We start from the raw sequence: 12,897 nt of genomic DNA, 5'->3' as shown, positions 1-12,897 counted from the left end.
AAAACACAGCAATCAACAACATCATCGCGTGTCTGGAGGTTACATTGCTGGAAAAATTTAATTAGATTTTTTATAACACCCAAAATTAGGAATAAACATACTTCATTACCACAGCCATGCTGGAGAAGCTGTGGAGATGTAAACGTGAATCATTCGCATGTGTTCTGGCTCTGTCCTAAGATCGCAAAATTTTGGGAAGATGTTCACTTAGTTATAATCAAAGCTCTGGATTATGCTGTACCCAAGTCCTGTACATTATTATATCTTGGTGTCATTACGGGAAATGTGTTGAAAGAAGATAGATACATATTGAAAATTATGTTAGCAGCCTGTAAAAAGGCAATTACAAGAAAATGGTACAAGATTGACCCACCATTACAGGACGATTGGATGACAGTTATGGACGAAATACATATTATGGAACAACTGACCTACAGAATAAGGACTCAAGAGGATCAATACTGCCAAAAGTGGGAGAAATGGACTGAATACAAACAATCGACAGAACAAAGACCATCACATTAACATTGAGAAAGGATCAAACTGTAGAAGCATGGTGATCCAACATGTTCTTTTTCATTCCTTAGTTTGTCTGTTTTTTTTTTTTTGTTGCCCCCTACCCCATCTGTATAATGTTTAAAGAAAAACAATAAAAAGAAAGCATCAAAAAAAGAATAGATTCCTGAAAACACTTTCAAACTTTAATGCTTTTCATAAAGAACTTTGTCATTATTTTTCATCACTTAAGTTAATTAAGAAAAAGAATGCTTTAATTGTATCTACTTTGATTGAGGATGTGAAACTTTCTGAAAACCCCTAGGTGTCCTTTTTTTTTTTCTTTTTCACCTCTTTATTTACATTATTTGTATTTTCTACCTCATGTAAGGTGCTTGTCTGTTGTCTGTGAAGATTTTTCTTTTGTTGTACCAGGCCAATTTGTGTTGTTAATGATGTTCAATAAAAAAAAAATGTTTGTGGTCGGTTCAATATCAACCAATAAGATTCCATGTACGATGTCGCGTTTTCATTGGTCAGTCCTTGAAGCCTATTTCTGATTGGTTGTTGCCGTTTTGACAGCGTTTATGCCAAGAGCAAAGAGAAAGAAATCGAAGAGAAGATTACTTGGCCATGCGCGAAAGCACGGGACACAGTCTAAGCACATACACGCTTACTTTAAGCGAAGAGGAGAGATTTGCGATTGCACTGAACATGTTTTAAGTGCAGGCATACGCTCTGAGCGAGCCCAGAGAAAATTCTTAAAAGAGCAACGTGTATCTGAGAGCGCGCGCCCAGTTCCCGCGCAGAGACATTCGCGCTCGCGCATTATATTCAGGTGTTTTGAAACATTTTAATTCATAAAAATAAATCATGACAACATGAACTACATGAACAGCATATTTATGATGTAAGTGCATCGTATTGTATTGCCTCCCTATGCTCACATACTGCAATTTAATTTAGCCATTTAATTTAATTCAATAAAATTGTTTTTATTACTATATTTTAATGTTTCTGTTGTCAGACAACGGAATGAATATTATAATGACTGAAACGCGGTCCATTAAGACTACATAACCAGCTCTCAAACATTAATCTGCACTAATGAAATCAAATACAAATACGATAAAGTCAGTGGCTGATGACTGATGTCGGCTATACTTGCTTGTAAAATAGAGTTAGAAGCAACAGAATCTCTTTTTTTTTTACTGAAAGTGCTGCTTCTCTCTGCGCTCGCTAAACACAGCAGATGCAGAGAGAGAGGCTCGCGCTGGGAAAGAGAGACCTCGTGCTCGTGCGGCAGCACCAGAGAGTCTCAGAGACTAAAAAATGATTGACCAAAAAGTCACTAGATTTGTCGCTAGTCGCTCTTTTGGAAAAAAAAGTCGCTAAATCTAACGACAAAGACGCCAAGTCATCAACTCCACTGCCCAGCGGACAGGCTTCAACCGTCTCGCAAGTGTTGATAGGCTATTACTCGTGAGGTGTAACCAAGCAGATAGCGCCGTGGGCGGGACATGCAGAGCAAGTCTGCAGAGTGGTGAATACAGAGAGGCTGCACGGCAGCTATATCAGAGCCAGCCAAGGTGGCGCATTTTAAAATAAATTTGACTTTAATCAAACCACGGATCCGTGATAAGTTTCGTGATCCGTCTCGCCACTAGTGTAGTAGCACTGATCACTTTGAGGGGGGGTATAAAAATAATTAAGCAGAGACAGGGATACATTGACCAGAAAGGGGGAAATCCCACGCACCCCCCCCCCCCCCTGCAAATCGCACCCTGATTATATTCATGTACTTTCGCGCTATAATAATGCGCTCTCGATATTTGACAGGGAAATAACACCATACCATTCACATGTTTCTGATTTGCACATTTGAATTCCTCAAATTCAGAATAATTTGATTTAATGCTGTTCACAACGAATTCAATTACAGATTTGATCCTATATTTTAGAGCATTCATAAGATTATGTAAATGCTTCTTCTAATGTGTCTCGAGTTAAAAAACTACTTATTCCACTTTAAAGTAAACACTGAACACATGTATATACAGGCTATTTAGATATATACCAAAAAGTGCAATGTGCAGATAAAATATTTTAGAGCCGAACAAACCTAGGAAATCATTCCATGTTTCCTTTCCATCAGTTTCCTGGTACTGAATGCGACTATTTTTAAAATCCCTATTTTGCAGGTTTTTTCCCTATATCCTGCTCTCCCATATAAACAATTATATAACAGTATTTTATCAAAGAAAATTGCAATAAGATTTTTATAGTAGTAAGATTTTTTTTATTAGTCGTGGCCACGCAATGAACTGGTAGCTTTCATCAATGTGTTGTGAGCATTTGACTCAAGACCAAAGCACTATTGTGAGAGAGCCGTCATTTGCTCATGTGACTGCGAGTAACAGGACTGAAACAAATCAAGATTCAAAAATTCATGTTTCAAGATCGATGCATATACATCAGCAGGATTTGTAATAAACACGTTAATAAAACAAGTGAATTGTTAGATCACAAGCTTACTTTAACACTGGCCACACCCATTTTAGAGTAATGTACATCCCAAACATCTATTCAGTACATCATCATTTCCACAATTCTATAATAAACACTGAGCCATACCTTTGCAGAGAACAAAGGCCCCAAGGAAGTTATTACGAGCAGGACGGGGTCGCACCCTCTTCCAGGTTGGGTCATCTGAGGATCTGAGGCGACAGAGCAGCACATCTCTCTTACAGCGATGCGCTGCATCAGGTTGATAATGGTAGTCCATGACCCGTGGCCCTTAGACAGAAAAAAAATACACTTCTTTCAGACAGATACAACATGTTTAGGAATAGTTCTTATATGCAGTAGTCTTGGGCGATATGGTAATTTTTCAAATCGTCATATCGTCAGCCCGTGAGATCGACAATACACGTTATTATCGTGCATGGGTGGCGCAAGAGAGAGACTCTTATGTTCTTGTTATAGCATAACTATTTGGTGTTTTAAACCGCACAGGTGCGCGAGAGAGAACCTTTGAAATCACCAATTGGCATAATTGGTGGGCATAAATGAACACGTTAAATATAAAGTATTCAGAACAGGTAAGTTCCTGTATTTGGAGTAAAGTTGAACTGAACTGATGCATCAGTCATACAGCGCTCCGGACCGTGCACCTCATGACGAGATCGATGCACCACCACAGAAACAAGAATGAGATGCTTTCTAACATAACTGTGGCATTAAACTCAGTTAATGAGGGCTCTTTAAAATTTTACACATATAGGCCATTCAGATTACTTGTTAAAGTGCAATGAAATACCTTTTATCTGCAGATGATGTACGTCTGTTTGTGGATGGAGACTTTGTAACGGCCAAATCTACAACCCGAATTCCGGAAATGTTGGGACGTTTTTTAAAATTTTAATAAAATGAAAACTAAAGGAATTTCAAATCACATGAGCCAATATTTTATTCACAATAGAACATAGATAACGTAGCAAATGTTTAAACTGAGAAATTTTACACTTTTATCCACTTAATTAGCTCATTTAAAATTTAATGCCTGCTACAGGTCTCAAAAAAGTTGGCACGGGGGCAACAAATGGCTAAAAAAGCAAGCAGCTTTGAAAAGATTCAGCTGGGAGAACATCTAGTGATTAATTAAGTTAATTGATATCAGGTCTGTAACATGATTAGCTATAAAAGCTTTGTCTTAGAGAAGCAGAGTCTCTCAGAAGTAAAGATGGGCAGAGGCTCTCCAATCTGTGAAAGACTGCGTAAAAAAATTGTGGAAAACTTTAAAAACAATGTTCCTCAACGTCAAATTGCAAAGGCTTTGCAAATCTCATCATCTACAGTGCATAACATCATCAAAAGATTCAGAGAAACTGGAGAAATCTCTGTGCGTAAGGGACAAGGCCGGAGACCTTTATTGGATGCCCGTGGTCTTCGGGCTCTCAGACGACACTGCATCACTCATCGGCATGATTGTGTCAATGACATTACTAAATGGGCCCAGGAATACTTTCAGAAACCACTGTCGGTAAACAATCCGCCATGCCATCAGCAGATGGCAACTAAAGCTCTATCATGCAAAAAGGAAGCCATATGTGAACATGGTCCAGAAGCGCCGTCGTGTCCTGTGGGCCAAGGCTCATTTAAAATGGACTATTTCAAAGTGGAATAGTGTTTTATGGTCAGACGAGTCCAAATTTGACATTCTTGTTGGAAATCACGGACACCGTGTCCTCCGGGCTAAAGAGGAGGGAGACCTTCCAGCATGTTATCAGCGTTCAGTTCAAAAGCCAGCATCTCTGATGGTATGGGGGTGCATAAGTGCATACGGTATGGGCAGCTTGCATGTTTTGGAAGGCTCTGTGAATGCTGAAAGGTATATAAAGGTTTTAGAGCAACATATGCTTCCCTCCAAACAACGTCTATTTCGGGGAAGGCCTTGTTTATTTCAGCAGGACAATGCAAAACCACATACTGCAGCTATAACAACAGCATGGCTTCGTCGTAGAAGAGTCCGGGTGCTAACCTGGCCTGCCTGCAGTCCAGATCTTTCACCTATAGAGAACATTTGGCGCATCATTAAACGAAAAATACGTCAAAGACGACCACGAACTCTTCAGCAGCTGGAAATCTATATAAGGCAAGAATGGGACCAAATTCCAACAGCAAAACTCCAGCAACTCATAGCCTCAATGCCCAGACGTCTTCAAACTGTTTTGAAAAGAAAAGGAGATGCTACACCATGGTAAACATGTCCCGTTCCAACTATTTTGAGACCTGTAGCAGAAATCAAAATTGAAATGAGCTCATTTTGTGCATAAAATTGTAAACTTTCTCAGTTTAAACATTTGCTATGTTATCTATGTTCTATTGTGAATAAAATATTGGCTCATGTGATTTGAAAGTCTTTTAGTTTTCATTTTATTAAAATTTAAAAAACGTCCCAACTTTTCCGGAATTCGGGTTGTATGTATTTTGCATGCATCACATTATAGTTCGGTGTGCATATAAATAAGGCGGCAGAGTGAAATTATCATCCATAGTGGTTCTCACATAGTCCTTCTACCTCATCACCACACAGTGAGTGTTATAAGTTAAGTGATCAGTCTTTAAGAGAGGGACTACGTGAGAACCACTATGGATGAGAAGTTCACTCTGCCGTCTTATTATTTTGTCTTTACTTTATTTGTAACGCCAAGAAAGAGTTAATTTCTCATGTATGAGAAAAGCGTGTTTGCCAACTCCTTGTTTTCTATCTCTTTCATTTCATGGATTTAACGAGTTATCGGAGTAAAAGCGGACCACTTCAGCGACTACAGGCTCTATTTCTCCTGCGCTCGTTCGCCCGCGGTGTGTGTGTGAAATGCGGTGCTAAAGTGAAATAGTTGGGCAGTTTGATAGCCAAATTATAATAAGCCGCCTAATAAAAATATTTTTATTATTATAATCTAATACATTCATAGGAAAATTTGCCTAATATAATCTTTATTAGACAGAGAAATCTGCTTATGTCGATATCTCTGACTATCGTCGATAAACGATACTATCGTCTATTGGCACAACCCTAATATGCATCTTATTTTTCATTTCGCACAGTTAAGAAGTACAATACCTATGCGACTGTAGCAAGCATTGCAGGCCTGTCTGAACTCATGTGTGGCAGCCAGAGGGTTTCGTGACAGCAGAGAAAGATTGGTACCAACTGGTCCATTCTGTTGGAAGCAAGAACAATTCTTGGAGTAGGTGATAGATATCAAACCATTTAAATTTACATACAAAGAAGAAATATTGAGTAAGACTGAGCAATTTACAACTACGGAACATTTTGTACTCACTGCATTGGAGGAATTATGATTCCGCAAACTGGGGATGAAACTGTGAGAGATTCGTCCACCTAAGATTAATAAAGAAAGTAAAATGAATGGAATAAAAATACTTGATTTATCGATAATGGACTATTGTCCTGTCAAGACTTTTGATATATTATTTAAATACAGGTATGAAGTCAGTTTTATTGTTTTTCAAAGTAGTCTGGCATGCTCACCTAGGCTGCATTTATTTGATCAAAATACAGTAATATTATAAAATATTATTAATAATGCAACCAGATTTTTTTGTGTATATTTTACTCAGTGTCACATGACCCTTCAGAAATCATTCTATTAATTTCTAATTCTTATAGACATTGAATACAGATGTGGTGCTTAATATTTTTGTGGAAACTGAATTTATTTATGTAGCATTTAAAATGCCATGAATTAAATGCTTCCTTGCTAAATAAAAGTAAACATTTCTTTTGAATGGTAGTGTGTATCACATTTCAAGTTAAAACACTCACCGGGAAGTGTGTACTCAGAAAGGGAATCCAGTCCTCCTGCGATTAGTGATCCAGACCACCCCTTCCCAGCAGCATCTCCAGCTCCAGAGCTAAAGGAGCCGAGGGAGTCCATCGTCTGGGAAGAGGCTTCGCTTTGACCTAGCACTGAGGAGGACTCCAGTGGGGAGAGAGGACTGACAGCAGAGTTTAAATATTGAGTCGTGAGCTGAGGGGAGGATGCTGGGAGACCCGGAGAGTACGGAGGCCTCAAACCCACAGCAGTGTTTGGTAGGTTAGTGGGAATGGCCCCTTGAACTGGGTTCTGATGGACAGATAAGAAAATCAGTACTTTTACATTGATCAATCCAGTATTGAGCAACTATGTCCCACTGTCCCTCCATACAGCTCTCTATTCCACTCACCACGCTGACCTCAGCTCCTTTGGGAATACTTTCCAGCAACGTGTCCAGACATGAAGTGTCCTCATTCATCACACATTCACCCATGTGTTCAGATACAGGTACAGAGTACGGCACCCGCCCCGATGGCTCCTGGCTTGGGCTTTCTGGCATATCTTGGGGCACAACTGGGCTCAGTGAGGGCATCTGTGGGTCATCACTTACTGGGATTGGTGTTGCCAGAGGAGCGGGGATGCACTGGGCACTTGTTAAATCTGTGGGATAAAGATGAGAACACTGAACCACCCAAATCATTTTTGCTTAATGAATATCCATTAATGTACTCTAATTAATGTTTAATTAGACTTTTTAAATACTGGTGCATGTATATTTAAATAACATACCTGATCCAATATCACTCAAAGACTCAAGACCATTTGAGGAGGTCTGAAAAGAAAAACAAGGAGATTTGTTCAAGTAATCCAAACTATGAAATTCTCAAATTTACAAAACAGCTTTTATTTTAAAGAACAACTTTTTTGTAAAACTTGCCTCCCCTGTAGGAGAATTAGTTTCTCCATTGCTGTCGGTCGCAGATGATGTAGAATCAAGCTGGAATAAAAAGTGTGACATGTTGGAATGAGTACAACTATATCAACTGCAAATGATCCATTTTTAAACCTAAAAATCTATAAAAAAAACACAAACCTGAGGGCTGACGTATGCTTTGCGGATTTTCAAACCAAGTTTGTTAGCTAGATCCTGAGCAAGCTCACTGACTTGCCGATCCTGAGTAAAATAAAGTAAATGATTAAGATACCTTAAATTATATACACTACCATTCAAAATGTTGGGGTCAGTAAAATGTTTATGTTTTTGAGGGGTCTCTTATGCTCAGTAAGGCTGCATTTATCAGATCAAAAATGCAGTAAAAACAGTTATATTGTAAAATATTACATTTTTTAAAAAAAAATCTATTTTTATTTAATTTTAAAAAGCAATTTATTCCTGTACTGATACAGCTGAATTTCTAGCAGCCATTGCTCCACTTCTCGGTGTCTCCTTCTGAAATAATTCTAGTTTACTGATGAAGAGACATGTTGGTTTATCAATGTTGACAACTGTTGTACTGCTTGATATTTTTGTGGAATAAGACATTTCTACAGGATTCTCTGAATAGAAAGTTCAATATAGCAGTATTTATTTGAAAAGGAAATCTTTTGTGAAATTTTAAAAGTCAGTTTTGATTCATTTAATGTGTCTTTGCTCAATACAAAGAATGATAAAAACATTATGACTTCAAACATTTGAATTGTATACATAACACAAATTACAGATTAATGTTCTATTTATTCTGCATATTATAACATACGTGAGGGGCAGTTAATAGGCATCCGGTGCCACACTCATAAGCTTCTCTGAGTCTGCCCAGCTCCCTCAGACAAAGTGCCTTCCTGTAGAGCGCCCTGCGACTGCCCTCCGACACGCACAGTGCGCTATCACAGTCCTGCACGCCCCGCTCATACTCCCCCTAAATAAAAAATACAAGGGAAGGCAGATTTGCAGAAATTGCCTGAATCAATATTGAATTACTACATAATTTGCACATCCTTCAATTTAATTAAATCCTCAGCTGATGGAACTTACCAGACTATAATGTGCAGCTGCCCGGTTCACATAAAGGCTCTCTAACAGCTCAGGGGGAATGACCAGTGCTTCAGACTGAGCATATCGAGCTACATTCACACCCTCGCTGTAATGGAGCGCTGCCTGTCTCCACTCTCCATCACGATATACGGTGTTACCTTCATCCAGCAAATTACATACTAGCTGAGTCAGGAATGCCTGAGTAAAGAAAGCAAGAGAGCTTCTATTTGAATTAAGCTCATGAAATACAATAAATACGGACTATCTAGGTGGGGCCATTTTTCTCCAGAGATGTCACATATAAAGCATACCTCATAACCTTCAGGTTCGGGGAAAGGCAAAGATGATCTGGCAAAAAAAAATAGATATATATTTTAGCAAATTTTCAACAGAGTACAGGGGAAGAAGTTAATATTATAAATGCATTATGGAGATGCAACACATAAGTCTACACACTTACTGAATGAATCCCAAAGCTTTCTGAATTTCTTCTTTGCGCTTCTGTCGTTCTAAATCCATAGCTGTAACATATCACAAACAATAAGCAACATTTTATTACGTTTGAACAAACAACTAACGTAAAAATGTAAATACACCTTGTAGGGACAAAACATACAATTACTGAAAGTGGTTTTAGAAAAAGATAAAAGCACAAGATTTTGCGTAAAACATTTCAGTTATATGGGTTTTAAAAATTCTAGCAAACATAGATACATACATAGATAAAACTGGTATACTGGTGTAGAAAATGTAGTTGAGGTAATTAATCAGGAAATATTAATGATTCATACTTTTCAAGTCATAACTGAGCACAAAGTAATTTAACAAATAATTATAAGCACAAAAAAATAGATATCACAGATATATCATCTCGAAGGCCCAAAATTCGAGATAAGCAACTCCCCGGACTCGCCTGGGAAAAACACCCACTAATACAACTATCTCCGGATTCAGAAAACAAAAACAAATACCAGCAATCCTTTAATCGTACTTGAACGCTCTTCAATATAATTTAGAATATTTAACATATTTTACCGTCTTAACGTTACAGGGTAGTGTCAGCGGAACACACTAATGAGAAAGTTAACTTGCACGGGCTTCGGGTTAGCACTGTTAGCATTAGCTTGAATGCTAGCTAGCGTTCGGCTAGCCTGCTAATGCTGTCAACTTCAGGTTTGTTTACACCAATTAATATCCATGGTGAGTTTTATATGCCGCCACAAAACAGTTCCAATAAACATCCAAAACATTTTCCTAGCTTGTAATATTTTATAATTAAATTCTAACGGACCTTTTCTAGACGGTATCATATAAAATCTCTTTAAAATTCTCCCGGTAACCAATTGGCACGCTAACGTTACACCTTAATAATAGCAACTGGCATAAAACAGCAGATGATAAAGTAAACACCAGAGCGGTTTGATTATTAAAATGTTACATACAAATTAGTATTCATTGCAAAAGTCAGCTATGTAGCAAGCTAAAACAGAACCTTATGAGGAGGACATTCAACCCACCGAAGCCTTCAGATCTTCTCTTCCACCAGAGACTGTTTGTTAAAGAAATAAATCCGTTTAATTATCAGGCAAAGGGTTTGGGTGTTTTATTCCTTCCAAATCATACTTTGATTTCATTCGCCTGCCCCAAATCAAAGGACAAAACATGTGCCTCTTAAGTTGCGCTCAAGTTTAACTAAACCGTCCAGACTGTGAGGTCCTAAAGGAAGAGAGGGGAGCCTTTTTTGTTCAAAGTGGCGCATGTTTTTTTTTCTTTACTAAAACTTGGCTGCTATTTCATAAAGCAAAAGCCAAAAAATCTCCCGTTTATTTGAAAAAATAATATAAAATAAAATAAATAAATAAATAAATTGTTAATTTAATTCAGGTACAAATGTCAATCTCTGGTTTAGAGGTCGATTATTTATATAGATATTATAGCGTCATTATAAATTCATATCATGTTTAACTTTTAGTTTTTAGGAAATCATCCATCAATTAAATAAATAAATGTTGTTTGACTATTTTTAAATTAGACTACAATTAACAGTTGCTGACTGTATCACGTCAGCAGGATTAAATAAATCCATAGTGATTTTCATAGTAGTATATCAAAGCTAATATTTAGTTATTGTGCAAGTTTTTGTAATATATATTTTCCCAACCTGCTTAGTGATTTGTGATCACATCTCCAAAATGATTTATTATTCACACAATGGAGCTCATTCAGCATGTCAGTAAGTATTAAAAATTATTTTAACAGCCTAACGAAACTAGAAGTGGGCAAACCAACAGCATTTTATGCCGCTAAATGTGCATTTCTATGTACTTTACAAGATATCTGAGGAATACCACAGAATTATTGTTATTATCTGAAATTTTAGAGAGTGTCAGAGGCATAGATTTATATAAATATAAATATCTATGGCCAGGGCTGTCCTGACATGAGGTTAACTAGGAAGGGTTTTCAAGAAAGACAAAGGATAATGTACTTAATCATAACACTGGTGCAATCTGTGCATTTTCTCTCGAAAATCCACCACCAAATTAAAATAGCATTAGAAATATCTCATAATTAAATGTAGGGTGTTATTTGAAAAGGTACTTTTAACTTATAAAATTGAACTTCCGCCGTTGCTAGGCTCCTCCGGAATCAGCCGTTTGTTTACACATTTCTTCGGCTTTAGGGAGCATCGTTGAATCAGTCGTGAGGAGAAACTAAAGCAGCAGAGTAAGTTATTGTTGTTTTTTTACGTTGCACACGCATTTATAAAAAAATGTTGTGCTTGATCGATGTATTGAAGACTATATATTGATAATTAGCTGCTTGCTAGTAACTAATGTTAGTCTTTCGAAGATTTTCGAAGGCTAGTCACCTTATTATTAATGTTTTATCTTAACTTATTAATAACTTTTTTAATTTCCATTTTGAAATCAAGAATAATTGCTTTTGTCTTTCTTAGCCGGACAATTGTAATAGCCTGATGCGGACACTGTCTGTTGGCTACAGAGTATACTGCTAAAAAGACCATGTATTGAATTATGTTATGTTGATGCAGGTTGGAAAGTCTGACTATTTACCTCAAAAATGCCCTTGTTTGGCAACATATTCAGTCCCAAAAAAACACCACCTCGGAAGTCTGCATCTCTCTCCAATCTACATACAGTAAGTACAATTTTCTGTTAGTAAGATGCATTTTAAATCAAATAATATGTATTTAGAAGCCCAATCATAATTTATTGTTTTTATCAGTTGGATCGGTCAACACGGGAGATTGAATTAGGTCTGGAATATGGCTCTCCGATGATGAATATTGGTGGCCAGAGCTTGAAATTTGAAGATGGCCAGTGGATTTCAGGTATGGCCTCCTGCTATAAAAAGATCAATTTCAATTTAATGATAGCAAGCCTTTTTAAGGAATGTAATGAATGTCTTTCTCAATCACAGAGTCAGGAGGTAATGTATCGGGAAGAGAGGTACAGCGACTGAAGAAAAGGAATCTACAATTAGAAGAGGAGAATAATCTCCTCAGGCTAAAGATTGAGGTTCTTCTTGATATGGTGAGTGAAGCTACAATAGCTTGAAAAATATGTAGGCTATATCTATATACAATTAGAAATTACACACCGCAAACTGCAAAGTGATTTAGCTTTTTTCCTTTAAGCTTTCAGAGTCAACAGCAGAAACACATCTAATACAGAAGGAACTTGAAGATGTGAAGAGTAATTCTCGGAGAAAAAAGTGATGAAAGGAAATAAAGGGATTCCGTCTTTTTACAATGAAATTGGTGGAGCTATTGCAAGACTATATTTAAATATCACTTACATATTACACAATTTAATTTTTTTTTTTATATCACTTTGTATATTTTCTTTTTAATTTTTTTACTGTTTTATTGCCAATTATGTGGAAAAATAGGTTGTTTTTTTGTTTAGTTCTAATTAATAATTTCAGGTAGTGTCCTGTTTATTTTGCCTTATAAATAACTGTGTTGCATTGGAAATGCATTCAAAACTTTATAAATAACAT

The 12,897-nt window shown here is 37.1% G+C and overlaps 2 protein-coding genes across 5 annotated transcripts in view; one reads left to right on the top strand and one right to left on the bottom strand.

The window, feature by feature from the left end:
- Positions 1-10,617, bottom strand: part of zc3h7bb (zinc finger CCCH-type containing 7Bb) — a 26,651-nt gene extending 16,034 nt beyond the window's left edge. For 2 of the 3 annotated variants that reach the window (XM_059532112.1, XM_059532110.1), the window contains exons 1-13: positions 10,364-10,617; positions 9,332-9,392; positions 9,183-9,219; positions 8,872-9,069; positions 8,597-8,755; positions 7,933-8,013; positions 7,777-7,836; positions 7,629-7,671; positions 7,249-7,499; positions 6,848-7,148; positions 6,345-6,403; positions 6,122-6,221; positions 3,130-3,291 (exon numbers count right to left, since the gene is read on the bottom strand). In XM_059532112.1, coding sequence (XP_059388095.1) covers positions 3,130-3,291; positions 6,122-6,221; positions 6,345-6,403; positions 6,848-7,148; positions 7,249-7,499; positions 7,629-7,671; positions 7,777-7,836; positions 7,933-8,013; positions 8,597-8,755; positions 8,872-9,069; positions 9,183-9,219; positions 9,332-9,390 — 1,510 coding nt within the window. In that variant the 5' untranslated portion in view covers positions 9,391-9,392; positions 10,364-10,617. The remainder of the gene's footprint in view (positions 1-3,129; positions 3,292-6,121; positions 6,222-6,344; positions 6,404-6,847; positions 7,149-7,248; positions 7,500-7,628; positions 7,672-7,776; positions 7,837-7,932; positions 8,014-8,596; positions 8,756-8,871; positions 9,070-9,182; positions 9,220-9,331; positions 9,393-10,363) is intronic. The other variant, XM_059532111.1, reaches the window with a different exon arrangement.
- Positions 10,027-12,897, top strand: cby1 (chibby homolog 1 (Drosophila)). 2 transcript variants are annotated; one of them, XM_059532115.1, is made up of 6 exons: positions 10,027-10,044; positions 11,509-11,598; positions 11,927-12,033; positions 12,121-12,226; positions 12,316-12,428; positions 12,540-12,897. In XM_059532115.1, the coding sequence occupies exons 3-6, from the start codon at positions 11,956-11,958 to the stop codon at positions 12,561-12,563; spliced, it is 321 nt and encodes a 106-aa protein (XP_059388098.1). In that variant the 5' UTR covers positions 10,027-10,044; positions 11,509-11,598; positions 11,927-11,955; the 3' UTR covers positions 12,564-12,897. The 2 variants fall into 2 exon arrangements, with proteins under 2 accessions (XP_059388098.1, XP_059388096.1); XM_059532113.1 differs by lacking the exon at positions 10,027-10,044 and having other exon boundaries at positions 12,533-12,897.

Source organism: Carassius carassius, chromosome 40 (genome assembly GCF_963082965.1).
Source record: "Carassius carassius chromosome 40, fCarCar2.1, whole genome shotgun sequence".
Lineage (NCBI taxonomy): Eukaryota > Metazoa > Chordata > Actinopteri > Cypriniformes > Cyprinidae > Carassius > Carassius carassius.
The sequence above is the reverse complement of the archived record's forward strand: the minus strand, read 5'-3'. Positions and strand labels throughout refer to the sequence as shown.